Source organism: Stegodyphus dumicola, chromosome 9, assembly GCF_044657685.1.
Source record: "Stegodyphus dumicola isolate Sdum_Otavi_A_Nest chromosome 9, ASM4465768v1".
NCBI lineage: Eukaryota > Metazoa > Arthropoda > Arachnida > Araneae > Eresidae > Stegodyphus > Stegodyphus dumicola.
Genome location: NC_140776.1, coordinates 133,186,480 through 133,201,207, shown reverse-complemented (window position 1 = coordinate 133,201,207; position 14,728 = coordinate 133,186,480). Strand labels below are relative to the sequence as shown.

The window sequence follows — 14,728 nt, the reverse complement described above, 5'->3', positions numbered from 1 at the left end:
CACTGGCAAGAAATCCAATAAATACCCAGGAATTCATATCCGGAATGGGTCTTTGAGTATGGAACTCGGAATTTTATTGATGGGAGAATAAACGACCGGAAAGTTAAATTTCTGCAACTTTATAGCTAATTGATGGAAAGAAGGGAATGACAACATAATTTTTATAATCTCCTAAAATAAGAGTGTGCCTTTTAGTGTGTTGAGATGAGAATTTTTTAACTGCTTGATTAATAATGTTGGGTGAAAAGCCCCCTGTTAATAGCTATTGCTTTTAAATATCTTAGTTCTTCATCAAGGGTTGGAGTTGTACAGTAAAGCCGACACTTGGGCTTGAACTTAAGATTAAACTAAACTAATCTTAGCTAAAGAGATATAGCCGAAGCTATCAAAAGCTTAACAGAGTTGGCCCCTTAACGCTAATTGACTGCGAAGCTATCAAGGGCCTAAAGTGCGGCCGACCGTAATAACAGCTTACAAGAGGGTAGCCTAAAAAGTCGGACGCGTGCAGCCAGAATATCTGGTATCTCTCTCTCTAAGACTGTAGAACTTCGTACCATCAAAATTTCTGTTAATATTTATATGAATTATGTCAATGTATATCAAGTATATGTCAACATCAAAATCAAATTTTTATTGTAATATAAAATTTTAAATAAACGTGGTCCCACTGAGTGAGCAATAAAACTGAAAGTTTTCTTGGCGACACAGCTGCTCACCCAGTGGTCTCCGCTCTCATATAGAACTTCGTGGTTATATACCGCTCTTCCTCATTAGCATTCAGACTTTATTCTGAAACTACGTTCTGGAAACTACTTCCCTTCTTCCCATTTCCTTTCAATATACTGCGAAGTCATTCTTTGTATATATGGCAATATACTCATGCGCTCTTTTATAATATAGACTAACAAATAAAAACTACGTCTGGAAACTACGTTCTTCTTCTACGTGGTTATATACCGCTCTTCCTCATTAGCATTCAGACTTTATTCTGAAACTACGTTCTGTCCGGAAGTGATAAGTTGGAATTAAGATTTGATAGGAAAGGAAGTTTAAAATTTAACTGTTAATAAAATTAGCATAATCCTTACACTCTTTTCTTATAGCTATGTGTGTGGAACCTCAAGAACTGGAGGTTTCACACACATAGCTATAAGAAAAATAATAGCTTTAGCTTTAGCGAATAATAGCTTTAGCTCAGGAAACGCAAACTCAAGAAGGGTTTCTCAAAATTAGAATATACAGATGGCTCTTGTCTTAGATCGCACACAAAGCCTTAACCTGGGCTGTAACTCAAGTGTACTAAGAAATCAAATTTAACTAATTCTTGCATGAAAGGATTCAGCCGAAGCTATCAAAATTCTAAAGGAGTTGGCCCCCTAAATGTTAACTAAACGGCGAAGCTATCAAGTTTTAGAATCACGTCTGAATACATAATGAGGAAGAGCGGTATTTAACCGCGAAGTTCTTGGTCGTAGGGAGAGAAGAATCAGAGTTTCTGATTTACGCCCGTCTGACTTTTGGCCACACTCTCAAAGCTGTTATTACACTCAGGCCCTTGATAGCTTCGAAGTGATCTGATGTTTAAGAGGCCAACTGCATTAGAAACTTGATAGCTTCGGCTATATTTCTTTAGTTAATCTTAGTTTCAGTTTAATTCATAGTCTCTTAAGTTGAAGCCCAAGTGTCGGCTTTGATTCTACACTCCAAGACGGAGTTTTGTTAAATCTTATTGGAATAATAAATAGTTACCCTTCTATCTTGTTGTTCTTGTCATACGAACATAAGTGATTATTCGCTATCTAATTCTTAAGATTCGTCACTTTCTACAGTAACTGAGATTTACAAAGTGAAAGTCTTACAAGCTGAATATACAAAGCATTTTCGACCATGCATTGCTATGTGATTTCTCACCGTCTAGGTGTATTCTAGCTCTCCTGAAATTTTGTCACCGCTCTACTGATACAAATTGTATATTTCTAGAACTTACCTTTTTCATTTTTGTGACGCCATATGTAGAAATTGCAACACAGAAATTGTATATTTCTAGAACTTACCTTTTTCATGTTTTGTGACGCCATATGTAGAAATTGCAACACAGAAATTGTATATTTCTAGAACTTACCTTTTTCATGTTTTGCGACGCCATATGTAGAAATTGCAACACAGAAATTGTATATTTCTAGAACTTACCTTTTTCATGTTTTGTGACGCCATATGTAGAAATTGCAACACAGAAATTCCGCTGATCGTGTTTTTTGATCCAACGTTGACGATTAAATAAATAACATTGGAAATCGTATAAATCATTTAAAATTGAAACGTGATTTTATATTTCAGGAAAACAAAATTCAACATTTTAAAATTACCATAATACCTCCAAATTTACGAATTTCTTAGTGGGATGTCATGTAACTTCAAATGCTTGCCTGCTTAGAAAATTGTTTCCGGAATTTGGAAAACTCTCTGTGCATAAAATGAAGCTTCATAACTTCATGTACTGACATAGATCAACACTTCTCAGCAAATCTTATGAGATCTTATTAAACATCAGCTTTCTTCCACGTAAATTTCCCCTTCAACCTTCATTCGTTCTCATCATCTTTCTTCGTTTCCAGTACACATTCAGTTACTATTTCTTCGTCGTCTTGAAAGATTGTGACGGTAACAGATTATCAAACCTAAACCTTTTCTTCACTAGCATCAACCTTCTCCGAACATTTAATTACATAAAAAATGTCGGACAATACAGACGTTTTATTTTGAAATCCAGAGAATTTTCTTCATTTGTTTCATCATTTACGAACGTGAGGAATTTACGGACGCAGCGACGTCTCTAGCTTGTTAATATGTAATATACTTTACATATTAACAAGCTAGAGACAAAGTATTTCATATGACGGCTTTCAGTGTGAACTGTTGCTGAAAATCATGTCACTACCTTCAAAGCTACATTGAAGCATGAAAGACAATCAGTAGCTAATTTTTATACTCTAGATAATCCCTTGGTTCACTGGTTGAATAATGTCAATTACAGTGGCATGAAATATGTAACATATGTGTTCATCTTGGGCATGGCCGTGGCAATTTTTCTTTCTCCCTTAAAGATTCTTCCCATTTCCTTTCAATATACTTCCGTTCTTCCCATTTCCTTTCAATATACTTCCCTTCTTCCCATTTCCTTTCAATATACTGCGAAGTCTTTCTTTGTATATATGGCAATATACTCATGCGCTGGTAATCCATTATTTTTATCCATATTTCACTGAGCTATTAACTCATTCGCGGACACTTCACAGGAACTGTTTTGTTCACCCTACACATCTAATTGCAAATTCCATACCTTTCTTTAAACCAGTTAATGGAAAACCCAGTCCAACGAAAAACCAAAATTCATTTTGAATTGCATTCAAAACGAATTGCACGGTAAATTGCACGGCTGTTCATTCAATTCCTTCGCTTTTGCTTGTACCATCTGTCCAGAAATATAATCTCCCTTTAATCGTTTAAGGCTAACCAGTGGTATAACACACGATCTATTTCTTATTAGGATTGATTTCATACCGATTCATCCGTAAAAATTAATTACCAAACTGCATGCCTGGATGGATGACAAGAAATAACATAATGTAATACTGCATGAAAAATGGAAATATTAACCTACAAATGTTCATAATTTTGCAAGTCCTAACATTCTGTTTTATGTGGTAAAATTTGGTCAAAATATGCTATAAAAACCCGAATTTTGATTTTGTGTTCTTTCATATACCTTTATGAATTCAAATTTCAGAGATAAATATACTAGGAGTGCTATATCTGTTATTCACCATCAATTCCTCATTATTAGTTTTGCTGAAATAATTGCTTTGCCTTTTTATTTTCACAGCTACCATGTCTCTATAGTATCGGAACGTCGTTCAGGAACAGACAGGTAAGCATAGGCTATACTTTACTTCTGTAATGAAATTATTTCTCTTCTACCATGGTCCCTTTGAAATAAAGTAGGAATACACTGTACATACTTATCAGTCTTCTAGAAAAATACATGAAATCTATAGAGTCATAACCGAATATTTAAATTTTGACAAATATAATTCCAATTAGTGGTATTTTGGAAGATAGGCGTCAGCTCCTACGCAAAAGGCCGCTGGTTATTTTTGTACTACTTAACAAAGCCAGCTCCAGAATCTTAAGTACCTTTTCTTTCAGAAAGATGTTTAAAAACTACGGACAGTCATTAATGTTGCACATGAATCATATGGCGAAGCTCGGAAAGATTTATTGCAAGCATATTACTATTTTTCAAATGGGAAGGGAAAAAAACCAAATTAAATAGTGGCTTTGTCAGGACTTGTGTTTCTCTTGATTTGCTTTGCAAACATGAATGGTCCTGAATCGGAACAGGGAGCTTACTCAAGCTATGTTCAAGAAGGTGTGAAGTAGACAACACAAGCAGGAAGGGTATACGAAACCCTTTATTTTCAATCTTTTACAGGATCTTCCGAACTTCGGAATACAGAGACCAATCACTTGTGGTCTGAACGTAAGAATATAAAAAAAACTCTAACTAAAAGCTAACATTGAATTAGTATTCAAATGCCTAGCACTAAGACTGGCCTTTATTTAAAAAGGTACGTATGTAGTACGCCGAGCTGCTTAAACTACAATACGTTTGCAAATATTAAGAGGGATAAACCTCTGGCCTTAAAGGTAACCAGCAACCGAGTGAAAACTCGTAAAACTACAGTGGCAAGCGGGTTGCTTCCTAAAACTTCTTCTCTCTCTCGCTGGGCAAAAATCCACAACTCAAGTACTTGGGCGTTAGCAAGACAATTTGCATAAACAAGTTAAAGCATTTAATTCTAGCCGGTAGTAGAAAATAAGAAGTGATAGTACAGTTTTAAAGTAAAATAAACGTTAGTAAAACTTAGGATCTTTACGGCTTAAGGGGCTAAAATGTGTGGGTGTATATATTAATGCTTCACTTTTTATTTCTTATTTTATTCTGGAATGGTTTCAGTATTGTATCAATTTTTGTAATTTTTAGTTGTTACAAACGTTGTGTATGACGATCTCTGTGAAATAAAATGGTTAGGGCCTTCATAATTGCAAACTTTCATTTAAGATGCGATTTTTCCTATTCTTTTAATAATTTTATTGTATATATATGTATATAATTTATGACTATAAATATAATAATTTATGATAAGATTATTGAATATATTATCTCCGTTGAAAATAAAGTAGTTAAATTAGAAGTCTGTTGAAGTGAATTTACTCATTAGCATATTTAAAACTGAATTATAAAAATGGAATAATTAAAAACAAAAGTGCAACCAACATGCTAAGTAATTATCGCCCTGTATATACTTTATATATATATATATATATATATATATATATATATATATATATATATATATATATATAAGATATATATAAATAGCATAACATAAAACAATGTACTATGTAAATTATATACTAAAATAATTTCATATATAGCATTTTTATTAATTTTGTTATTTTCCAGAATGTAAACGCAAATTTTTTACAAATCAAATCAAACCAGAGAACTAATTTTCTGAGATTATATTAGGTGAAATTATATTTGACTCTATATAAATACTGGCCTAACCCTTCCCCGTGTACTGGAGAATAATCATTCCGTTTCGAATTTCAGTCTCAGAAGATAAGCAGTTACAGCAGTGCAAAAACAACTAACAATTTATTCGCATTTAGCTTAAAATTACATAAGTAAAAAATTTAACACGATTAACTTTTCTTCTTACAAGCTAGACAGACAATAATGAATCAAACTATTTACAAAACAAAATTTAAATTCAAGATTTAACAACCTAACAAGATTTAAAGCTAGCTCTCGGCGAGCTAGAAGTGAAGGTGAAGCTGCCAGATGCCTCCCTTAACCTGAAACTTTTGGTCGTTATTTAAACTCACCTCAGTTACACTTTTTGGCGGAGCAGATCAAAATAAGTGAAATGCGGAAGGAATTCAGCCGAAGAAACAACGTATTAAGTAAAATAAATGTTAAAAGTATATCTAGGTAGCTTAGCTCCTTATAAACGAAACGCTTAAGCTGTATACACGTTTACTATAAAACTAAACAACTATTTGTGTTAATTCATATAAAATGCCTAAACGTTTATATTTATTTCATCTATATCTGCGCCTAAAGAGTGATAGTCAATACAGTAGTAGCTTTCTGTAGCGGTCGTGGAAATTACTCCGTTATATTTCCTGCATCAAACTGGATGAGACAAAAAAAGGGAGGGGAGGGCGACTTTTCAGAATGTAAGATTTCTGTTTTTGTTTTCTCAGTTGCTAAATTATTTTCCTTTTATTATACTTTCTACTTTTGGCAAAGATCCAGCATATTAGAAATAAATAAAACGGATAAATGAGCTGCTAGTTGTTAAGTTCTCGGAAAGCGTTAGGCATACAAGCTAGCCTCACTTTAGATTTTCTGTTCTTGCAAATTGTATTGTCGGCCCAAGTTTCTGCTGCCGTAAGCCCTTAGTCAATTAATGAAGATCAAGCCTAATTTCGGTACTTTTATACTCTGCACTTGATTTAACTTACACGTGTATGTGTTTATCCGGAAGCCAAGAGAGTTGTGTTCCTATTAAAGTCTTTAATTGTGTGTAACCGTCAGGTCGACATGTAAATAAATACTTTTATGTAACCCTTTGACTTGAAATGTGATACTTCTAGCTAAGACGTTAGATAGGGCATGATATGTATCTCATGATAGTAGCATTGGAGCCATAAAAAGGTTTTCATGAGAAGATGACGCATACTTTAATTTTGCGTCACTTTTATAACACTACGTATATGCCACATAAACATGGAATTAAAATATATATTCAGCAGCTAGTCTTGAATACTGCAGTACGCTGTCTGTTTCGTTTTATCTTCTGATGACTGTAAAATTAAAGGAGGTTCTAAAAGCCTAAGTCGACATTTCCTACATAGATGCATAAGAACACAGAAGAAATTAAGCTAAAAATAGTTAAACTTTCCAACAACAAAAAATTAATTTTTTTCAGACATGGAGCCCCAACCATATAACCCTTGAGAGTGATAAAAATACTTTGACTGGAATCCTAACACCTGACATTTCAAAAACATGAGATTTATAATAAAGAAAGGAAAGAAGAATTGCCAACAACGGCTTAGCTAAGGAGTCTCTCATTGAATCTTGCCCGAATTTCCTTTAAGAATTACTTATTTGTAATAGGAAAAGTGTTTTACGATAATTCTGATATGTACAGTCGAAACATCTGTTGTGAAAAAAATTTTAATCTCTATATAATTAAGTAACATATCTTCATATTTAAATCTTTTAGAAATCACTCTTTGAGGAATCCAACGACGCAGGAGAATCTAATTCATCCGAAGTAAGTACTTTTATTTAGTCAATATGAATTTAGAGTTCTAAAGTTGTTGAGGCATTCACTTCTTACATGTTTTAAAGTTACGTCTCTACAAATGTGCCATATTTCAAGACAAATAGTTAATTTTTACTGTTCATTAAAATTTATTCAAATAATCACGATATGCCCAATTATACTCGTATGTAGTGCAATTAATTGAAAGAAGCCTTACATGTCAATTTAATGTTAACGCTAAATTACCACGAAATACACGAATAAATTATCCCTAGGAAGTAATTCTGTGAGATGAGCAGACTTCTGTAACATATCCGTTATTAAAACACAATCCATCTCTGATTTGTAGTGAACTACATGTATTGTTGATGCTTAATACCTCAGCAGAACTTGCAGAAATCACAAACGCATAATACTACATGATCCCGAAAAATCAAGTAGATCTGAAATTTTGCTGAAAATGTGCAGTAAATAATATACTGTTTCAAACATTTTCTAACGGCATCTCTTGTATTTGAAATCAATTAATGGATGTCGTATGACAGAGGTGAGTTGTTGCGTTTCTGAAGATACAATTCATGATCATGCCTACTAAACAAATGTGTTATTTTTAGACACAAATCATAGGATATATCGGATTATCTGGATTTGTAGCGTTTCTGAGTCTCACCTACACACTCCCTAGGGAAAGTAAGGTGTTTAAAGAAAAATGCTGACTTAATATCACCCAAACCCTTCCTGATTTCAAGCGAAATAATTCGTTTAAAAGCCTAGATCCTTGTACAATTTCAACATTCATAAAAGTAAAGAATTCTTAAGTAGACAAATAACTCTTTATAGGTCTGTTGATAACTGAATACAATTATTCTTTACTGTTTCGCAGATAGTTAATATTTTACATAACTTAAACCATGCTAAATACGTAGAAAGCACGTTAAACTCTTCAAAATTAGAAACATTTGGAATGAAACACTTCTTCATTTCCTTCGGCATAACTCCGTCTACCAATACTCCACTTAAATGATACTGTAATGAATTAAAGTAGGTTTAACCATTGAAATCTATAAATCGCATCGTACTGCCGTTACCTACTCTCTGGTTCTACAACATATAAAATTATCTTTTCGAGAGCCATAATTCCATTTCGTCCTTACCATAACTTCCTGAAACTTCGCAGCATGATTTGTAACAAAAACGAGGCTTAGAAAACATTTATGCGAATGTAATTCGCAAGGCTGTCCACGAATAAGTACTGTTGTTTTGCAGCTCCATTCATAACAAAACTATGTGTACGTAACGTAGCACATAGCTCCAGTCTTTGAAGAGACCGTCTTTACTGTCTGCTTTTTCTTATTACAAAGCTAGCACTAGATGAAAATCAGAGCTATTTGATCTAAGTGGATTACTGCATAATATAATTTTTCTAAAGCACCAGTTTCTATGTTTATTCGCTTCAGATATAACACATACTCGGAATCTCGGAGATTGACAAAAAGGGTAATTCTAAAAATAAACTTATTATTCTCTCCTTAAACACTTCATCCCATCAAGTTTTAATCTGCACAATTCCTGTAGTAATATTTTAGCACACATTATCGAAGTTACTCATTATCCCATAGGTTCGAAAGTTTAGCAATTTCTGATAACTTGGTTCTTTTAAGGAACTTTGTTTAGCATCTGTTCATTCTGGAAAGTGAAATACATTATTAGGGGCTCCCAAATAATGCCCAACATCTTCATATTCTTATGAATGATTATTTTGAGCAAACATACTCCGCAACAATGTCTAAAATAACTGAAATAGTCTATATCCACTTCCTTAAACAGAATACGCTGCTTTCCGTCCTTTACGACAACTGTTGAACTAATCGTTTACATTGCTCCTTCATTTCGTGTTCCTGAAATTAGATCATCTACATAAAAATCATGAAAAGGAAACTTTGATATCGAAGAGAATATGGTTTATTCATCTAACGCAAGTTGTTTCAAAACTCGAGCATACAAAAATTGCGCATCTTCATACGTTACTGTTATTTGTCTAAATGTTCTCAAGAGATCCTAAGAACTATTCATTTTTTTGCCACCTTGTATCTTCCAGGGGAACTCCAGTAAAGAACGTCTCCGTCGACACATACCACAACTTTATAAGTTCTGAGCAGTAGAAGTAGAGGAAATAATTCTTAATGAACTATCTGCCCAGTTACCCAGTTATCAAAAGGTTCTTCTAAGAAACGTTCTGATGTTGTTTAAACTGAAGTATCAAAAACAATGCGCAGCTTAGAAGTCGAATTAGATTCCCTCAAAACGACATGGTCCGAGTCTCATGAAATCCTTGCCTTATTTACATAACTGAAGCCTTTTTAAGCATATAGCTTCTTCAGTCGTCAGACAGACGTACCTTCAGTTTGGAAGTTGAAAAGGTATGCAATATTTCTAAATGAGATTTGACTAGGTATACAATATTTCTAATTTTCACCAGTGTAGAACTGGAGTAACTTTCGAGCTCCCTCTGATTTTTCTCTCTAATGGTTTCATGTCAAATGCAGGCACAGCACCTAAAAAAGAAAAAAATAATAAATAGAAAATTGTTCTTCTCCTCTGTATATTGTTTCATAAATCTTAGATTTTTATCTCTTATGAAGTATTTACACTATCCAAAATAATTCAACATCGTACAGATGAGAGGCTACCGGTTTGCTTTCTCCGATATCAATCGTTTTCCTTTTTAAAAGTGGTAGAAAAATGTCTATTATTTAAGGTACCTTTCTGTATATCAATAGACTCACTTCTGAAGAACGTCGATTTAATAACTCATTACATTCGTCAATGCATTTCTTATTTAATGTAAAATGGGACAATCCTCCCATAATCCTATTAATTATAAATACTGATGATGTGGACTCTTGCTAAAAAGTGTTGAAAGAAAGTGATTTGCGATATCTTCTTGTTCTTATATCCGAGGATCCCAGATAGGAAATAAATACCTTGACATTTCTTCTAGGTAAACCTAAACTTTTTATAAACTTGTATGTTTTTAAACTGACTTTACATAAAGGTTAAATTAGTGTTCTACACACTGATATTCTCGAAATAAATTTAATAATTTAATAACAGCTTCGCATGATAATAATACACTTTAAAAATTAAAATCCACAAAATAGGTTAATTGATTGTGCAGGAACATTTGATTTGGAATTGTCACATAACACAGCAGACTGAACATTAATTGTACTAGACGTTAATCCTGAAGAAAAGGGTTTAGCTATCGATACCTTGCTTGAAATACTTGTAACATTTTACGCATTTCTAGTTCATTATTAACTGTATCTAAACGCAACAATTATGGCTTTTGAAACAGTTTTTACACTAATGGATACTTCTGCAGTCTGAAGCTCTATCATTTGAAATTAAAACTATGTTTTTGATAAAATTAACACGATTATGAGCATTCAGATTCAGAAACATAATATATTCATTTTGTCTTTTAATATCCTGTTTACCAGCTTGAAGAGTTCTAATATGAGATTTAAGAAATTCCAGCAAATCAATACGCTTTGGACCTTCTCTCTTTAATGTTCTATCCCACTATCCTCTTGTAAAAAAATATATTCTAAATATTGTCCGCTAATTGTTCAATTCTAAAACCCAAAGTTTCAAAGGAACAAATACATTCTGTTTCAATATCTACCAAAACGAAATAGCTAAGCTCGATTTTGCGCTTGTAAATTTGATAAAAATAAGAAAGGTCACTGAATAATAACATTATTCAGTACTACCAATTAGATTTTCACTTAGCTAAAGTAAATCTAAGTACACATTTTCAGAAACATTACCATTAAATGTGGGCAAAGCAGAAGCTAAGGAAGTAGTCATTATAGTAGTTGATTTAATTTTTGATTTTCTCATAGATGAACTACAGTATTACTTATCTTTTTTATATTCACCTTACAACTTATCTTATTTATATTTATTTACCTTACAACATTCAATTTCAAACACATTAAGATACACAGCATTTTTCATAAATACTTAATGCTAAATTTTGTAACATGCATAAATTCATCTATCAAACATGCATAATTTTGACAATTATCACTGTAAGGATAACACATTTTTTGACAATTTCTTTATCAATAATAATATGCTTCAACATATTTCACCGCATGTAATAAATAATATAGAAGAAGAGAAAGAACGTGTACAGGGTTCACTTACGAGGCGAAGGCATCTCAAAAAGATAATGAGGCTGGAAAGAAGAATTATTAACAGCAGCAATATTCTACGATTCTGGAGAAATCTAGCGTTGTACCTTCAAGCCAAAACGTTCCATGGTGTTTTCAGGCAGCAATTAAGGAAGAAGCAAAAAAATGGCGTATCACATCGGCAGGAGAGGAACAACCAAAAGGCCGTCCTACACCTCTGAGCCCCAGCAGCAGAAGAGAGCGAGAAACCGGTTGTTGCATTCTTTTTGCCTTGTCATCCTGCGGTTGCGATTGCGATTAACACACCTGACGCTTGAATAATCTGGAAGCTTGCCTGCACAGAAGGGCAATATATTCCATTTCTGATTTATAAGCAATTATATGTAGACTTGGTAATGCCTAATAGCTTACTAGGACTTGTAGAAATCTCAAATCATAATATTTAACTTCGATTGCCTGCATGAATTCTAGAAATTTGTTTTCATCTGTACCGCTCTTCAGCTTGGTGACATTACATAAAATTTACATAGTATTCAAATATATTTTAAATTTTGAGGTTTCAAAAATGAATTAAATAAATGCATTTCGTTTACTTAAATAAGGCAATCACTAATTCAGAAGTCAAACAACAAAAATCAGCGTTATATTTACAAAATTTTCACAGGACTAGTTTCGATGGTTTTACCGAACCATCATCTTCAGCTGCAAAACCGCAAATGAACAAGATAGGAAATAATGATTAGATAAGATAAGAAAGCCTGGACAAGAATAAGCAAGTGGCGCCATCTGTTGGCGAAACCAGAACTAAAACATAATTTCTCTAAAAGCCGAAGGCAAATTTGGATTGGAATTAGGATCGTTAACTAGAACAGAAAGATTTTTATGAATGTGAAATGCCTCTAGAAAATCCAGTTCTCCAATGGAAGAGGTTTTTTGAATAATTTTGGCAGAAGAAAAATTGAAAGTGTGATTTTCGGACCAACAATGTTCAGCAACAGAAGACTTCTGTGTTTCCTTTTTTCTAACATATGCCTCATGTTCTTTCACGCGAAATTTTAAGGCTCTCTTAGTTTGGCCAATGTAAATTAAACCACACTGGGAAGGAATCCTATAAATACCCTAGGAATTCATATCCGGAATGGGGTCCTTGAGTATAGAAGTTGGAATTTTATTGATGGGAGAATAAACAACCCGAAAGTTAAATTTCTGCAAAATATCTGCAACTTTATAGCTAATTGATGGAAAGAAGGGAATGACAACAGAATTTTTATAATCTCCTAAAATAAGAGTGTGGCTTTTAGTGAGTTGAGATGAGAATTTTTTAAATGCTTGATTAATAATTTTGGGTGAAAAATAATTTAAATAAAGATGATTAACTAAATAAAGATGATTTAAATAAAGTTCTTTCAACAATGAATTCTATTGATCCTGCTATTCAGTTCACTTTTGAACTTGAGACTTGCAATTCTCTTCCGTTTCTCGACATTCTGGTCACACGTAACACATCCAACTTCAGTACTACAGTTTACCGTAAACCTTCATCGGTTTGCCTTCCACCACACTTTAAATCATGTCATCCGACTAAACAAAAGTTAGCTTCATTTTATTCCTATGTTTTCCGTGCTCTTCAAGTTTGCTCCTCCAAACGAGCCCTTGATAAAGAACTAAATTATTTAAAAGCAATAGCTATTGACAGGGGCTTTTCACCCAACATTATTAATCAAGCAGTTAAAAAATTCTCATCTCAACACACTAAAAGGCACACTCTTATTTTAGGAGATTATAAAAATTCTGTTGTCATTCCCTTCTTTCCATCAATTAGCTATAAAGTTGCACATATTTTGCAGAAATTTAACTTTCGGGTTGTTTATTCTCCCATCAATAAAATTCCAACTTCTATACTCAAGGACCCCCATTCCGGATATGAATTCCTGGGGTATTTATAGGATTCCTTGCCAGTGTGGTTTAATTTACATTGGCCAAACTAAGAGAGCCTTAAAATTTCGCGTCAAAGAACATGAGGCATATGTTAGAAAAAAGGAAACACAGAAGTCTTCTGTTGCTCAACATTGTTGGTCCGAAAATCACACTTTCAATTTTTCTGCTGCCAAAATTATTCAAAAAACCTCTTCCATTGGAGAACTGGATTTTCTAGAGGCATTTCACATTCATAAAAATCTTTCTGTTCTAGTTAACGATCCTAATTCCAATCCAAATTTGCCTTCGGCTTTTAGAGAAATTATGTTTTAGTTCTGGTTTCGCCAACAGATGGCGCCACTTGCTTATTCTTGTCCAGGCTTTCTTATCTTATCTAATCATTATTTCCTATCTTGTTCATTTGCGGTTTTGCAGCTGAAGATGATGGTTCGGTAAAACCATCGAAACTAGTCCTGTGAAAATTTTGTAAATATAACGCTGATTTTTGTTGTTTGACTTCTGAATTAGTATTTATTCGGCGTGTTATTGTGCCTTAAAGGCAATCACTATTAACTTCGGGAATGTTAAAAAGAGTTGTTGTGAAATGTTTATTAATATAAATCATACAAATTTATTATTTATGGCATGCAACATATTTTTCGAAGTTCTCGTATGAAATCAATTCAAGAAAGTCCTCATAATCAGGCCATGCCTGTTCCTATCGTATATGACAAGTCTCCTTGTTTCTGGTATATCGGGAACAATTTGTTTAAGCCAACGAGGTTCCTTCCTCGAATTCAGCCTTGACTAATACCTCCTCTCAATAAACTCGGTTCAGCCTGACACTAATACTTGCTCATCTTTCATAGAAATACCATATTACTTCGAAATAAAACCTCAAAATTTATTCAAATTATTTATGACGGAAAATTAGGATGCGTCTTAAATCTTTAAGTGTAAATTTTAATAACTTACTTCTGACTATTTCCCACTGACCAATGATTGGGTATCAAATAACCAAGCTCACCAGGGCTGAACACTCGTAGTTCGGCCTTTGGTTCAAATCCTGGCGAACGAACTGCCTGTATGACGTTTCGTGGTTTTCGGCCATGCGTGTCGTGTATATGAACCAGTTTCCTTAAACACCCTCCACGAATGCATCCTTCCTTTTAAGCAGTCAGTCCTTGAGTGCTTTGCCGTACTCAT

General features: G+C 33.5%; 1 protein-coding gene across 1 annotated transcript in view; it reads left to right on the top strand.

Annotated features, from left to right (window-relative positions):
* LOC118191631 (uncharacterized) overlaps positions 1-14,728 on the top strand; it is a 74,889-nt gene that overhangs the window by 18,349 nt on the left and 41,812 nt on the right. The window contains exons 4-5 of the mRNA XM_085824547.1: positions 3,884-3,928; positions 7,362-7,412. Of these exons, the coding sequence (XP_085680673.1) occupies positions 3,884-3,928; positions 7,362-7,412 (96 nt within the window). The remainder of the gene's footprint in view (positions 1-3,883; positions 3,929-7,361; positions 7,413-14,728) is intronic.